Consider the following 14,737-nt stretch of genomic DNA (forward strand, 5'->3'; position numbering starts at 1 on the left):
TCTCTCACTTAACAGCACAGTCAGCGCAATCTGGGATGTACCTGCCTGCCAGTATACGGGGATGCAGTTTTGCTGTCTCAGTTTGGGGTTCCCTGACACTGGTAAGATGAAATGAAAGCTAAGCACCTTGATGCTGCTGCGCTTGGAAGACCTCTGCATGAGTAAATCACTTCTTTTTTTTCTAAGCAAGTTTGGAAATCTATGTTCCCCCCCCTCATTTTCACCATGTAGGGCGTGCTTTCCCACTGCCATGATTTTGGAGAGGATCCATTAAAATGAATGGGGGGGCACTAAGAGAGAGGAGGGGGGAGCACAGGGGATTTGCTGCTCCCAGCCCAGGGCCACGGGTGGAGCAGAGGCAAGAGCTGTGATGGAGCTGAGCATCTGCCTGGGGTCTATCATCCCATCCTCCAGCAAGGGGGTCACTGCATCCTCCTCCACTACCCTGTTCTTGCCTGAGGCAGCTCTGGGTGGACCTCTGACCTGCTGCAGCACAGCGATTTCAGCGTTCACACCTTCTCCAACGTGGGCAACAAATAATAAACATGATGGTTACTAATAATAGCCCACCCTCTCCATCCCTGATGGTTTATGCATGCAAAAATGTTGCAGAGTCAGTTCAATATTCCCTCTGGTTCATTAAACCAGCATCCATTTTCCTGCAGATAAGATGGTCTGTCAGGGGAAGGGATGATGGTAACTCATTTGTCACACTTGTTAAATGTAGAAAAGGCTAGCTTTGGGTCACTTCAAATTTTGTGTCAGCTCTGCCTTTATCTGAGCAGCCCCGTGCCTGCATGCCAAGCAGGGCAGCTCTCTCCCATGTGGCACGGGAGATGGGGATGGTGGCACCACACCTGCAAGATTTCAAAGACTTGGGGGGGGTGTCTCTGAGTGCAAAGCACTTGCAACATGGCTCCAGCAAGTCCCAGCTCATAGAGAAACTTGTTATTGCAAGAGGTGCTAGGCACATTGGTCCCGCAGTGACCTAACCTGCAGCTTTGAGCCACTGGCACTGCAGGTGGGGTCACCCTGCATGAGTTATCGCCTCATCCTGCTGGGCTTGTGTTTGTACTGCAAAACTTGAGAGGTATGATGGGCACCTGGATGGTGAAGAATATCAAGCCAAGACCTTGGGAATGGCCAGCATGAGCTTGGTGTAGGTACGGGGGCAGGGGGGAAAGGTGATGCAACCTCACTTCTTTGCTCCTCATAACCCTCAGAGGATTTTGGGGTGGCTAGTCCGTGTCTTGCCTAAACTAGCACCATCCCAGCAAGCTTTAATTTGCTCCAATTATCAGGTGGCACCTCAGGGTGGCTGCAACGCAAGTCATTTTGGCTGCACCCTCTTTGGAGGCATTGTCATTGTGACAGGCCACCTCATTCCCCTGCCAAGGACAAGGACTCGATACAGCCCCTAGATACGTTAGGATGGAAATGCCGATGGCTACGACCCCTCAGATCTTGCTTCAGGGAAGAGAGTAAGAAGTAACCAAGGGAGGTTGGGAAGTCTTGACCTCTGGATGAGTGATCATAGAGCAGTTCATGGTTGAGATACTTCCCAGGGCACCATGTACTGCACTGCAGGCAGACGCTTCAGGGCAAAACAGACCCCTGATCTGGTCTGGTATGGAAATGCCCTCCAGCGAGTGGGGAGCAGGTAGGACTGCGGGTCCTTCTGTCTGTAGCTTCCCCCATAAATTAAGCCTAGGCTGGGGTTAAGGCATGGACACCTGGGCAGGAAGGAAGTGACATCTCATGAGGCTTTTAGGGAAGCATCCTCATGGTCTTTCCCCACAGCTCACTACGGCACGGCCCTCACTGAGCACAGCCCAGAGACAGCATGTTGAGTTAACCATGCATTCAGCAGAGGATGAAGCATCCCACGATGGTCTGTCTGCCTTCCCCATCTCTTGCTGCACCTTCATTTTCATGGTGGGCACCTCCTCCCAGGTCCATGGCTGGTCTGCAGTGATAAGTCTCCCTTGGCACAAGGTCATCTTACATCTGGAAAAAGATGAGGCAGCTGCAGCATATGAGATGAGATGAAGGGTCAGAGGAGCTGAAAAGCTGTAATTTAGTCCTGGTCTTGCCATTCATTTGTGGTATTTTCAAGTCAAGGCGTGTTGATTTGCAGCACCACAGGCAGCTGCAGGCCGCTATCGGGAAGGGCTCCGAGCTCCTGCCTTGTTCAGTGGCAAATGCACAGTGTCTCTGAAATCTGCCTCTTGATAATGACCCTGGGAAGTGTTGTGGGAGCAGCAGGTTCAGACTGCAGTGATTTATTTCTATCTCCAATGTTAGTCCTAGCAGGGGAGGGGGGACCTGCCCACTTGGCTGCACTTTCTTGCTTGCGATTGATTGACCATCACGGGAGCTGTTGAGGTCTCTGCTCTTAAATCTGGATCTGCGCCCTCTTTCGTGGCTGCATGTGGCCCCAACCTGCAGCAGCATCCCTCATTCCTGCTTTAAATCTCTCCCAAGCAGCCGCTGGTGACATTAGCATTTTCTCTTGCCAGCCCGTAGGGACCAGGGGCCCGGCCCTCCTAAGGAAGGAATTAACCCAGCAGCATCAGATATCAGAGGTATCTTTATTGACTGTTTACAGAAATACAGTAGCACTTGGTTTAGGGGGCTTAGGTGAGTTCTCCAGAAGGTGCCTTCCTTCTTAGCGTTGCCGGGAGATCCTGAGGAGAAACCTGCCCTTTAACGCTTTGGGTTTTCTCTGGAGGATTTGGGGGTCCCTAGCACAAACTTCCTAACACCCTCAGCTCTCCAGGGTTTGGGAGTTGTTTGAACCAGTGGATGAAACTCCACTGGTAAGAGGAAAAGAAACCCCATTATGTTGGGGGGTGGTGGGGCAGTCTGATATGTTGTGAGCCAGCCCTGCCATGGTCACCATCCATCACTGCACACACCTCCTGCTCGGCAGGACCCCGCTGCTCCCCAGAGCTCAGCTTTCTGCTGCCAGGTGTGCATCACTCTCAGCTTTGTACCTTCTTGTCACACAGTTTGCTGGCCATAAAATAAATATTTATTGGTCTATTTTTATCTCTGTACATGTGTAAGAATAAGACCCTTTCCTACAGCAGTTCACAAACTGTTTGGGGGCAGGAAGGATATGTTCAGCTGGGCTGATCAACTCATATAATTTTTATTTAGGTATTTAATTGGCTTTTTTTTTTTTTTTGCAATCAAGGTGGAGCGGTGTGGGGTTTTTTTGCGTCCTTGCTACAAGAAATAACTGCAGACACTTCTGGCATAGAGGCATTTTGGCGGCAGCCACTGCTGTTGGCCTCACTCTAGTAGTCAGTGAGGGGGTATCGCAGGAAGATGAAGATGAGGATGATACAGAAGGTTGCAAGGGCTGAGCTGGTGATGTTAAAAAGCCGGGCTGTCTTGGCATCTTCGACTGCTCCATTTAAGTCATTGAGGAGTTTCTTATCCCGGACCTAAGACCAAAAGAAAAAAATTAAAAAAAATTTGGGAGATGTAGAAAAAGACATAACTTGTTTCAAGCAACACCCACACGGTAGGGTACCTGTGCAGTGGACAAGGACTGGGCTGTGCCTCTTGCATTTGAACACTTGGGGTGCTGTAAAACACTCCGAGGTGAGGTTTGCACCCTAGCTCTGTAATGGGTTGAGCTTGCAAAGGCAAGCACTGTAATGACTGTGGGCTGGAAACCCCTGGGAGTGGAGAAGACCCGGAAGAGTGACCCGTTGCTGTTACCAACCAGGCAAACCAGGTCCCTGTGCCCCCTAGAGTGGGGCAGTGCTATTTTGAGCCTGAGGGTGCACAGGGGAACATCGTTCACCCCATGCACATGGGCACTAAAGCATTCTTCCTACTGTGTTGCAGCCCCCTGGCCCTCACTGGACTTTGGCTCACCCGGCCCATGAACAAGAAGGTTGGTTGTGGTTTTGGTGTGCATCCCCATGCCTCCATCTGCACTGAGGGGCTGAGCGGGTGAAACCTGGCACGGCATCCTACTGCAGCTCCAGGGCTGCGCACGAGCCTCCAGCATATTAAGCAGTCCTGGGTTAATGAGTTCCTTTTGCAGGTCTTATGCAGCTCATGTAGCGTCTCTGCCACTGGCAGTTTTCAATCCTGACAGCACGGTCTGCTCTCTTCATTATCCTGCGGGCTGGGACTTTCATGGGCTTGCCTTGGGACAGCTCTGCCGTGAGTAAGGATTGTACATGTCCATGTCACTGGCTTGTTCCCACCTCCTCCAGGCTGCCAGGCAGTGATGGCACAGCTAGGCAGCGATGGCACTAGCAGGCAGCGACGGCACTAGCAGGCAGCAGATGGCACTGCAAGGCAGCAACGCCACTAGCAGGCAGCGATGGCATTACCAGGCAGCGCATGGCAGTGCAAGGCAGTGATGGCACTACAGGGCAGTGAATGGCACAGCCAGGCAGTGCATGGCACTACCAGGCAGCAGATGGCATTGCCAGGCAACGAATACCACTGGCAGGCAGCGATGGCACCGCCAGGCAGCAACGGCTTTGTCAGGCAGCAGATGGCACAGCCAGGCAGTGCATAGCACATGCAGGCAGCAGATGGCACAGCCAGGCAGCCGATGGCACGACCTGCCAGCAGCAGCTCTGCAGTTTAAGCCCAGTAGACGAGCGGTCAGGCTTCATCCCTTCCTATCAGGGATGTGTCCTGGTCCCCAAACCACACTGTCAGCCAGCACTCAGCAGACCCTGGCATCTGGAGCCATGAGAATGTGGGACGAAAATACCAGGAGACTTTACCCCTCTTCCCTTTCCCATATTCAAGCAGGGTATGCAAGGGCTGGCACGCCATAGCAGTGCTTGCTTCACTGCCTACTTTATGACCGGAAGGTTGCAGGCTGTGGGGCTGTGTTTCCTTTGCAGCCTGCCTTTGCTGCAGGCAGCATGAGCACCATGAAGGCACTGCTGGCTGAACGCTAGATGTCCGTGGCAGGCTGCGAAAACCAGCTCCTGAGTCCTACCTAGAAATATTAAAAGGTTTTTATCGACCAGAAGCTTTCAAAAAAGACTCTGTGATGGATTCAGACCACGTCTTAGTGACTTTTTTTCTCTCCCACCTGCAGTGCTTACCCACAGAGCTGTCCTGAAAGCCTGCAACTTGCTGGATATGGGGAAGGGTTGCTGAACCCCTCATTTCCACTGAACCACGGTGGTTCACAGGGCCTCCAAAACCACGTCCTAGACCCTCAAGCAATATGTCCCCTCCTCTGTCACACCAGTGAGGACTTCTCTGCACAAGCACCCCCTGCTCTTCATTAATCCTGAACTACAGGGAAGGAGGCTGCTGCTGGCATGAGGCCTGCCGGAGCCCGCGCTGGTAGGCACAGAGGCAAGAATGAGAGATCCGTTTTCCTCCTCATATTAAATCCTGTGGTGCCATGTCCTCGGCCTCTGTTGTGCCCCGCTCCCGGAAGCCTGCAGCTGGAGCTGGGGCCATCCACCCATCACCACGCTGCTGAGTGCTCAACAGCTTCAGGGCACCCTTCTGAGAGCGCGGACAGGGGAGAGTCACAAACTGCATGTGGCTCTGTGGCACGCTTGGCTGGTGCTCCCAGCAGTGGACGTGACTTCTAGGAAGGCAGAAATCTGGCAGCCTGGGAACCTGCACCCCTTTTTGTGTCAGCTGCGTGTCTGGGATGACTCACCTTTGAAATTATTTGGTAGGTTTAGCATCCTCCCAAAAAACCCCGGCTGCAGCAGCACCAGGCAGCCAGCATTTCCTCACCCATTGGTAAAAAGCACGGAGGTCCCTGCAGCCAGAGCCCCAGGGGCACGGAATTCAGGCCAGAAATCCTGCCCGCTGCTTCTGGCAGGCTCTTTGAAGCTTTCACACTCTTTCCTCTTCCCAGCGGTGGGGCTGCCGGAGGCAAACCCTGCGCAGAGCAAATGCCTTTTGCCCCTTCCTCCGCTGTAACCCAGCTGTGTCTTGGAGAGGTCACTTGTCACCACAGGCAAGCTGGTGTCTGCTGTCGGTGTTTGCCAGGCAGAGGTTTCTCCAGCAGACCGGCAAGCTCTGCAACCCTACTGCCGCTGAGCCACTTGCTTTGCCTTTGTGGGGCCAGTGCCTTTTGGCCCCAGGAGGTCTCCCCCACTCCTTGCCTCCTGCTTCTCCTTTCCCTGGGGTGCCCTGCTGCCCCAATTTCCATGCCCAGCCCTCTCCCAGTGCTCCCAGCAGCCTCTCCCACCTGACACCAGCTCGCCCTCTTGACCGACACTTTAGCTCTTTCCCACGCCTGCTTCAGCCATGCCTGCCCTTGACTTGCCTGTGGTTCTCCCTCTGTCCCTGCTCCAGTCCTGCTGCTCCTCAACATCTCTAGCAAGGGGCGCCTGGGGCTGCCCGCTCCCCAGCGCCACCATTTCCTCCCAGTTCCTTTCTTTTGTCCTTCCCATCTCTTCTCTTTCCTGCTGTTTGGGCCCAAACGATGATAGGGACAGCCACCTTCGACTCCTGCCAAAGGGCACCCAGCTGCCTCTTCTCCCTGCCCCTCTGGCCAGTCCCGCCCACCCACTCCTGCCAACCCCTGCAGCACACAGGGCTCTGCCTGCATTCCCCATCTCCGGCAGCCCCCTGCCCTTTCCCTGCCCTTTCCCTTCCCTAGCTCTCCTATGGCTGCTCTGGCCTTGGTTGCCTAGATCCCTCATCCTCACTGAGTCCTTGGTCCCCTTCCTCGCTTCCCTCATTATTTCCCCATACGCCTATGGCTTCAGTGGTCACCCTAACACAAATCATCCTTTATTATCCATTATCATTTATATTGCAACGGAACCTCCAAGCGCCAGATAAGTTCCAGGGCCCCTGTGGCACACAAGCACAATGAAAATGTGTTTCTCCTTCCAAACCACTTGCAGCCCTGGCCTCCTGCATCTCTCCAGGGTGGCCTCACCTCCTCCTGTCCCGCCTTGCGTCCCCAGGCGCTCACAGACATCTCCCTTCAACATCCTGCTGCAGCATCCTAGCCAGGCTCTGGAGGAGGGGCTCTCCTGGAGCACACATACATGTTTTGGCTCCTTCCCTGTTCTGTCCTTAAGGAGATGGCAGTGTCTTTCTCACAGCGCAGCCTCAGCTGTTCCTGTTTTCCCGCTCCTGCAGCCACCATTGCCATAACGTGCTGGCAGCCGGTGCACAAGCTTCTGGGAGGCCTGGAAGCTGCTTCCTTCTACAGCCAAGGAGGTAAGGCATGGGGGGTACAGGTCTCCAAGGTCACAAGGCTGAACCTTCCCAAACCCAAGTGTGTTTCCTTAGTCACAGACTCTTTTCTCATTGTCACTTTGACCCTTCCCACCTTGCCTAAAATTATTTGGGGATTTTTGGCCCTGCTTTGCACTGAGATGACAGGTGTGTAAGGATAATTATCCTGCATCTACTGACAGCAGGGTTTCCCCAGGCACCCCAAAGCACTGCATGGTGACCCTTTTGGAGATCCCACGCTGGACAAGGCAAAGCATATTTCTGATGTGGCTTGACAACTTATAAATTTCCTTTCCTCTTTCATGCCCAGCGTTCAACAAAACACAGCCCACTTTTGTGGTTTAACATGCAAACGTTCCTCCTCCCCTCTCCCACCAGCAAAAGCCAGTGGTGGCCTTTCCCTCCATTCTGCTTGTCTGTTGCCTCCCTGCTGCTCACCTTGTCCTCCAACACCTCCAGTGTGCCAGTGGCTAAGGGCTCTTTCTTTCCTCCCTCTGACCACCAGCTCCTGCCCTTCCTCCCTTTGGGGCTTTGCCTTCAGCTTCCTCTCCAAGCACTCCCCTTGACCCCTGCCATCCCACTCCTTCCCAGTCCCTTCCCCAGCAGCCACCTGCCCTCTTGTCTGCTCTGGGGCTCGAGTCCTCTTGTTTTTGGGACCAGGGAACTTGCTGTGTGGGTATAAAGCGCTGCCTCAGCTTGCAGGAGGAGACGAATGGTTTGTTGATAATGAGCCTAATGAGGCTGCATTTAAGGCAGCCCAGCTTTTAGCGTGCAGCTTACAGCTGGTTGTGTATAAACCCATTTCTGTGCAGAGTTCTGCATCCCTACACATAAGGAGCTCTGGAGGGGATCCTTGGATTTATTTGCTCTGTGAATCGGTCAAGAGCTCTCCAGCTGGTGTACTTCTACCACGCTGGCACCGGTGTCACGGGGCTGTCGCCTCTGCATTTCACCCACCTCTGTAAACCATTGCTCCTCCTGAGAAGCAGGATGAGAGCCTGCCTGAGAGGTCAGGTGCTGCAGCCTCTCTGCTTCTTGGGGTTAATAAATAGTTACGGATTTGTGCTGGTCCGCTTCCACTCAAAATGGGGAAGGTCAGCACACAGCAAGAAAGGAAGGTAAAGAGCTCTCTATACAGACAGGACGTGGCATCCGTACCGCAACTCGTCTCAGATCCCAGCTCCTCTGATATACCTCCTCATGGCGTAATGGGTACTGAGAAGGACTTGGCTCACCCTCACGGTCTCCGGAGATGGACCTCCTAACAACTGAAGTGAGATCTCCTGCCACCAGGCACAGATGCATCGTTAATTACCACTTGGAGCTGGGACAGAGGAGGGGAGGGGGCTGCCGAATATTGGGCCATGGCATTTGCTCTTGATGAAAACCAATTGAATCCAAAGCATTGCCATTAGAGCGATCCTCGCATCTGTGCTGGGATGGGGTTAAGGTTACTTCAGGGTTTCTAACTTCCCTGGTCTTGCTGCTTATCTCTTCTTCCCCAGCACCAGTGCATGCTTACATGCGACCGCGTTGCTTGTACTCCGAGAGGCTGACCTTGAGAAGCATGAGATGCTAGACATAACCCGCAGAGGGATACGTGAGTTGGTGCAACTTTGTTGCAGCCCAGCTAGTGGTATCTGCTGAGGATCCGGCCTGCTATGGGTGTAAGTAAAGACGAGGCATGCTGTCACACTGTTACTCAGAGCGCTTGGCTGGGGTGTCTGTCACAGAGTACTTGGCTTGGATGTCACAGTCTTTGCCCTCACCTGAATTCATGTGTTTCTTTGAGTAAGAGCATAAATTCTTTGGTGCCGGGTGGGTTTTTGGCATTTTTTAGTGATCACCAGGAACTAGCATTTCCCTTCACAAAGCAGTCTAGAAGGCTGCAGCTCGTGTACAAAAGGCCAGGCCGACATGGAGGTACTGTTTCCGCAGCTGTGACTGAAACCAATAAAAGTGGGCATGGGGAAGGAGACAGCTTTACGGTAATATTCAAGTGTAGCTAAGCATACATCTGGCTTCCAGTGTGGCCATTGTGCTGCTGAAACTGGTGGAAATGCTAAGGATGTGCTAAGGTCCGTAATGAAACAGCTCATGGACTTGGGGCACGAAGGAGCTACTGCTTTATTAATGGTATGAATCTGGCAAAAGCAGATGATATTTATGGCAGGGTACTGAAAATGCTATTTCTGATAATGAAAATGATGATTCCTAAGGTTGCTAGATGCTTCAATTATTTAAAGAAAATGGAAAAACCATAACCTGGGAACTGTTTAATGCCATCAGTACCCTGATGGCCCTTCAGCCAGGAAACCTGTGCTCCACTGGCCGAGGGCTCTGCTGTCAGAGCTCCCAGAGTGGGGTCAGGGAGAGGAAGGTGCTGTTCCTCTCCTCTCCCTCCCACAGCACCTTACTCAGTCTCTGCAGAGCACAGACATCCTAGAAAGGCTGGGATTTAAGTTATCTGCTGCTAAATTGTCCTTACATTAAATTGCAGAGGAACAAGAGAAGTCTATTTAAGGGACATCTGTCCCCAGGGCATTCCTTTCTTCCTGCTCCCTCTGAACTTCTGGAAAAAACCTTATTGACTGTAAAAGAGATGAAAACAAGAGGTTTCTGGAGAAATGACATCCAGCCTGGCCAGGATGTTGTGAAGGTCTCTGCAGTAGCTGTGAGTAAAGAAGGATCCCGTCTTTCTTAACATCCCAGTGGTCTTCTCCAGGACAGACCTTCTGCTACTGCCCCAGCATCCGCATTGCCTCCCACCACCCATCCCAACAGCAGCCTGTGAGGGCATTCGCCATCCCTTCAGCCACTTGCTAGCCCTGTCCTGTGTCTCTGAGGGACCTTTTGTTTCTGTTTTCCCCCTGCCACACAGTTACAGCCACTGGGGAGCCCCAAGACCAGAGCAGTTATGTCTACCTGCTCAGCTCTGCATCTGTTTGGGTACCACCACTACATCTGATCGGCTACTGCCTTGCAGTCTAAAAGTCAAGGCTGGTTTTTGACAGCCATCTTCTATTTTTCTTCCCCTGATTTGGAGCATATTTGTCCATTTGCCTTCCCTCGCCACCGCTTCTTTTTTTCGGACTGGAGTTTATGTCCTCTAGACCTTTGCAGCTGGATGCTGAGCCCACACCTTTGCCCCAGCACGAGGCACTGGCCCCGAGTTACTTCTGGGCTTTGCCCTTCCTTCCAGCTCAGTGCAAGAATAGTGAAGGGTCCAGCCTTTAAAAACGCTGTCGGTGGCAGACCCTACTCCATCCTGTCCCCTCAGGATAGGTCAGCCTGGTCCTCAGGCTGTCCTGCCCCCACTACTGGCTGCAGCTGAGGGACTGCATCTACCCAGATACCGGCTGTAGCTACTGCTGTGTCCCCATGATGTGAAATCCTTTCTTAGCCCACTGTGACTGTGCCTCTTGCATGGGAAAGGCGCTGATCATTAAAGTCAAATTCAGACAAGCAAGGACATAAAAAAATAGGAAGAAGCCAGGTTTTTCCTTTGTTGGCTAAATGAGTGGGGGTGTTAAGGGACTCCCACCCTCCCTCCCTCCCACTCATGTTAGGCTGCCACTGCCCAGATTTGCCCTTGGGTCAGTCCTGCTTGTGGTGATGCTCAGCCCCTGCATGATTTAAGCTATTAAATGCCTCACCCAGGCAGCAGTGAAGCCTGCTGCATGGGTGGTGGATGGGTGCTCATTGCCCACCTCAGGGTAGGGGGAAACTGAGGCAGACACCAAGGTGCCAGTGCTGGGCGAGCCCAGCGCATCGGTCCACGGACTTGACTCCAAGCCTTTCTGCTGGAGACCCTGACGGGCTCAGGAGCAGCCTCCTTGCAGTGCTGGGCACTTGCAGCCCAGCTCACGGGAGCTGGATGGGGTTAATTGATCTGTTTCTGTGATGAAGCCTGTCTGTGCCCTGGCCTTCCTCTAAATGCTGCCTGCCAAAACAAATCAGCTAGCTCCTCTGCGGGGGCCACCCAGCCGCCCCCAGGCTCTCTGCACATCCATTCAGTTAGTTTTGAGGCTGGCAGGCAGGGAAAGGAAGGGCAGCCCAGACCCCTCTCTCTCTGCAACTGCCGGGCACCATCCCTGCTGGGCTGCTCTCCCCTGCAGCTACTGGGAGTAACCCAGTCCTGTACCCTTCACCGGCTGTGCTCCATGCCATCGCCCTCTCCATCAACACAGCTCTATTACCCCCCAGCCCCAATGCTGTGCAAAGCCCCCCTGCACTCTCTTCCTCCTCCTCAGCTACCCAGGGCTTGTTCCCGTGATGCTGGCAGGTCTCCAGGGCTTGCCTTGGGATTTATAGGGCTCGGGGTGGGGGGGTATGGGAGTGGAGGTGGTGTCTGTGCAGCTGGCCACCAGCTCTGGTGTTTTAATTAGGGAGAGGGCAAGAAGGAACCAGGCAGGACTGCCTGCACCTTGGCAGTCTCTGCACCTCGCAACTTGCCAGGCACTGGCTGACACTGGCCGGCTGCTTCTTACTGCTTCTGCCTGTCCACCCGACACTGCCGGATCCTACCCTGGCAAGATCTCTAACCAACAGGATCCTAAAGAAGGGACCAAGTGCCAGGGTGCCTGTGGGCACAGCATGAGCCGAACCAGCCCTGCGTTCCCTGCCTGTCACCCTGCCACCATGGTACAAAGGAGCCTCCGAGGCTACCAGAGAAAGTCGAAGTGCCTCTTCCCCACCTGAAGCAACATTCCCAGCTCCAAAACACACCTCGGCTCTCCCCGTCGGGTGCAACCTCTCATTTGGGTGACAAAGATATGATTTACACCAACAGCAAGCCCCAAATGCCCCCCCCCGCCTTCCAGCCACCCCTGTGCCTCGCGCTCAGTACTCACTTTCAATGAATAGGCCAAGGCGATGAAGCCGAGGCAGCAGAAGTTGAGGTATACGAAGTTGAAGATGGACCAGAGATAGTAGTCATTCACCTCAGTGGTGTCGGGGTAGATTTCGATGACTGTGGTGGGGTTGGTCATCGTCTTCTTCTCCACTGAGTGCTTGCACGGGACCGCTGGCTGCAGGCTGTCCCCTTTGCAGCTTTTGGTCTCCATGAGATAAACGGCAGAAGAAGGAGACAGAACCGGCGAAGCTTGCCGGAGAGCTGGGGGCTTGGCAATGCAGGTGAAGCAGCCCTGCGGGGGGCCCTGAGGGGGTCTTGGGGTCCAGGCCACCCCCTCAAAGGGGCATGGCGGGCCCAGGGGGGGATCCTGTGTCCTCTCCGTGGTGGCTGCCGCGGTGTCACCGCGCTCTGCCCTGGCAAAGCGAAAGCCCCCCCGGGAAAAATGGGGGTGAGGGGATGGAGAGGCAGGGGGTGGGGGGGGAGAAGGAAAAGGGGAGGAAGGAGCAGAAAAGGGGAGATGGGGGGGGGAAGGCAGGAGAGAGAGAGGGACCAAGAGACAGAGGAGAGAGCGGGGAGAGGAGTGAGGGACTGGGCAGAGGAGAGAGGGAGGAGAGGAGGGCAGGCAGGAGGGGGAGGAGGGAGCACCGCTACACCGGGGAACCACGAAGCCGCTGCCTCGGCACGGAGCTGCCGCCGGCCCCGGCCCCGCGGCGGGGGGCAGAGGAGCGGGCAGCAGCGGGCAGCAGCGGGCAGCAGCGGGCAGCATCCCTCCCCCCTCCCTCGTTCTCCCCCCCCCCCCGCGCCCGCTGTCCTGCGTGACCCGCGCCCGAGTCACGAGTGGGGAAATAAATTAAAAAAAAAAAAAGAAAATAAAGAAGGAAACAAATAAAAGCAGAAAAAAACACGTGGGAGGAGCCGGGTGTGTGTGTGTGTGTGTGCGCCCAGGAGAGTTGCCAGCTAGCCGCGCTGCATCCCCCCGCAGCCCTCTCTGCCCGCCTGTCGGTCTGTCTGTCTGTCGGGGCCTTCTGTTTTCTGTCCCATGCCGGGATGGGAGCGGGTCGTTCGGCTGCGGGGCTGCGGGCGGAGCGGGTCTCCCGGTGCGGCAGAGCAGCCCGGCCCCTCGCCCTCCCTCCCTCCTGGGGGTTTTATTTGGAGGGGGGCTTTTTTTTTTTTTTTTTTTTTTTTGGCTGAGTCCTCATCTCTGCGGGATTCCAGACGGGATTGCATTTCCCGATTTCTTCCACCCGCCAGCAGGTCGTCTCCCCACGCCCCCTTTTTTTTGCGGGGGGGAGAATATCGTGGCCGGAGAGAAGGAGGAGGGGGAAGAGGGGGTGAAGACAGGATGGGGAAGGGAATGTGGGAAGAGGTCCCCCCCACCCCAGCTTTGCAAATAGGAGAGACTAGTCCACCTCTGGCTGCCCGTCCGACCGTCCATCCGTTTCCTCCGAAGGCATCAGGAGGAGCGAGGGATACTCACAAGGAGGGATGCGGGGAGTCGCGGCATATCCGGCTCAGCACTGCCTCCGGCTCGGCTTCCTCGGCACTGGAGTTGCGGGAGGAGGGGAGGGCGGGGGGGGGGGGGGCACCCATGGGCTGGGGGTGGGTAGGGGGGAGAGTTAGGGGCTGGGATGGTCAACCTGCAGCCCTTCTCCTCATAAACATGCTCCACGCAGGAGAACCTATCTATCTCAGCCCTTCTCCTCGTGTCCCCCCCACGGACGTCACCTCCTGCTTGGAGCATCCTGGTAGCAACCCGCTGGAGAAGGGCATCTCCCGGGCCGGCCGAGAGGCTTCCCCAGCCATCCGGAGGGGATGCTCGGCCCGACTCTTCCCAGCATCACTCAGAGAGACCTCTGCAGCAAGGACTTGCTGCAGCCTGGGTTCGCTCCCATGGGCCCGGGATGAAAACCCAAAGCAAATGTGGCAGGCGTGTGTGGGGATGATGGGGACAGTGTGGTGAAGGGAGGTGGTGGCGATGCAGCGTGATGGAGGGAAAAAGTGCTCCGGTTGTGGGAGATGGATGGAAAGGGGATAAATCCTGCATGTGGGGTGATAAATCCTGCCAGCACTGAGCAAATCCCAGTGTGGGCAGGGCGGGAGCACCCCAGCAGCAGGACACAGGGTGTGTGGCTGCTTTAGGGGAGGGAGGTGGGATTGTCACGAAGGATGGACAAGCCCAGGAGGATCTGGCCATGCCAGGGCTTGGCACAGGATCAAGGAAGTGCTTGCTGACTCCCATTGTCAACTGCCCTGGGAGCTGCACGGAAACCTGATTCTAGGGTGTTGTGGCAGCGTCCCTCCAGGGATGTGATGCCAGAGAGCAGCGGGTGCCATGCAGGGACAGCTTGCAGGTCATTTGGGAGGATGTAGCCATGGCGCAGGAAGGGTGACACCATGAGGACAGGCTGTGTCACCCTGCAGGGGCAGAGCCTGGCCCAGTGCAGGTGGTCTTGAAGCAGCAGCCAGTTCAGCTGTGGTGCTGGGGAAGGGGAGCAGAGAAATCCCAGAGTACTGGAAACAGGCTAGGTAAAACAAAAGTTTGTGTGAGCAGTACCTGCAGGGAAAGGGAAATCCTCTGGAAATGCCTTAAGTCTACCTGCAAAGTGCTGAGCTAAGAAATAAGGATGGTAATTCACTCAGCTGTTCACAGGCAGGTTTGGCTCCTGTGTA

The 14,737-nt window shown here is 54.9% G+C and overlaps 1 protein-coding gene across 2 annotated transcripts; it reads right to left on the bottom strand.

The window, feature by feature from the left end:
* Positions 1-2,233: 2,233 nt before the first annotated feature.
* Positions 2,234-13,934, bottom strand: IFITM10 (interferon induced transmembrane protein 10). 2 transcript variants are annotated; one of them, XM_075754917.1, is made up of 3 exons: positions 13,477-13,585; positions 12,066-12,480; positions 2,234-3,452 (listed from the first exon to the last, which is right to left on the bottom strand). In XM_075754917.1, the coding sequence occupies exons 1-3, from the start codon at positions 13,500-13,502 to the stop codon at positions 3,303-3,305; spliced, it is 591 nt and encodes a 196-aa protein (XP_075611032.1). In that variant the 5' UTR covers positions 13,503-13,585; the 3' UTR covers positions 2,234-3,302. The 2 variants fall into 2 exon arrangements, with proteins under 2 accessions (XP_075611032.1, XP_075611031.1); XM_075754916.1 differs by having other exon boundaries at positions 2,236-3,452; positions 13,545-13,934.
* Between the last annotated feature and the right edge of the window lie 803 nt (positions 13,935-14,737).

This window comes from Balearica regulorum, chromosome 5 (assembly GCF_011004875.1).
Source record: "Balearica regulorum gibbericeps isolate bBalReg1 chromosome 5, bBalReg1.pri, whole genome shotgun sequence".
In the NCBI taxonomy this organism is placed as follows: Eukaryota; Metazoa; Chordata; class Aves; order Gruiformes; family Gruidae; genus Balearica; species Balearica regulorum.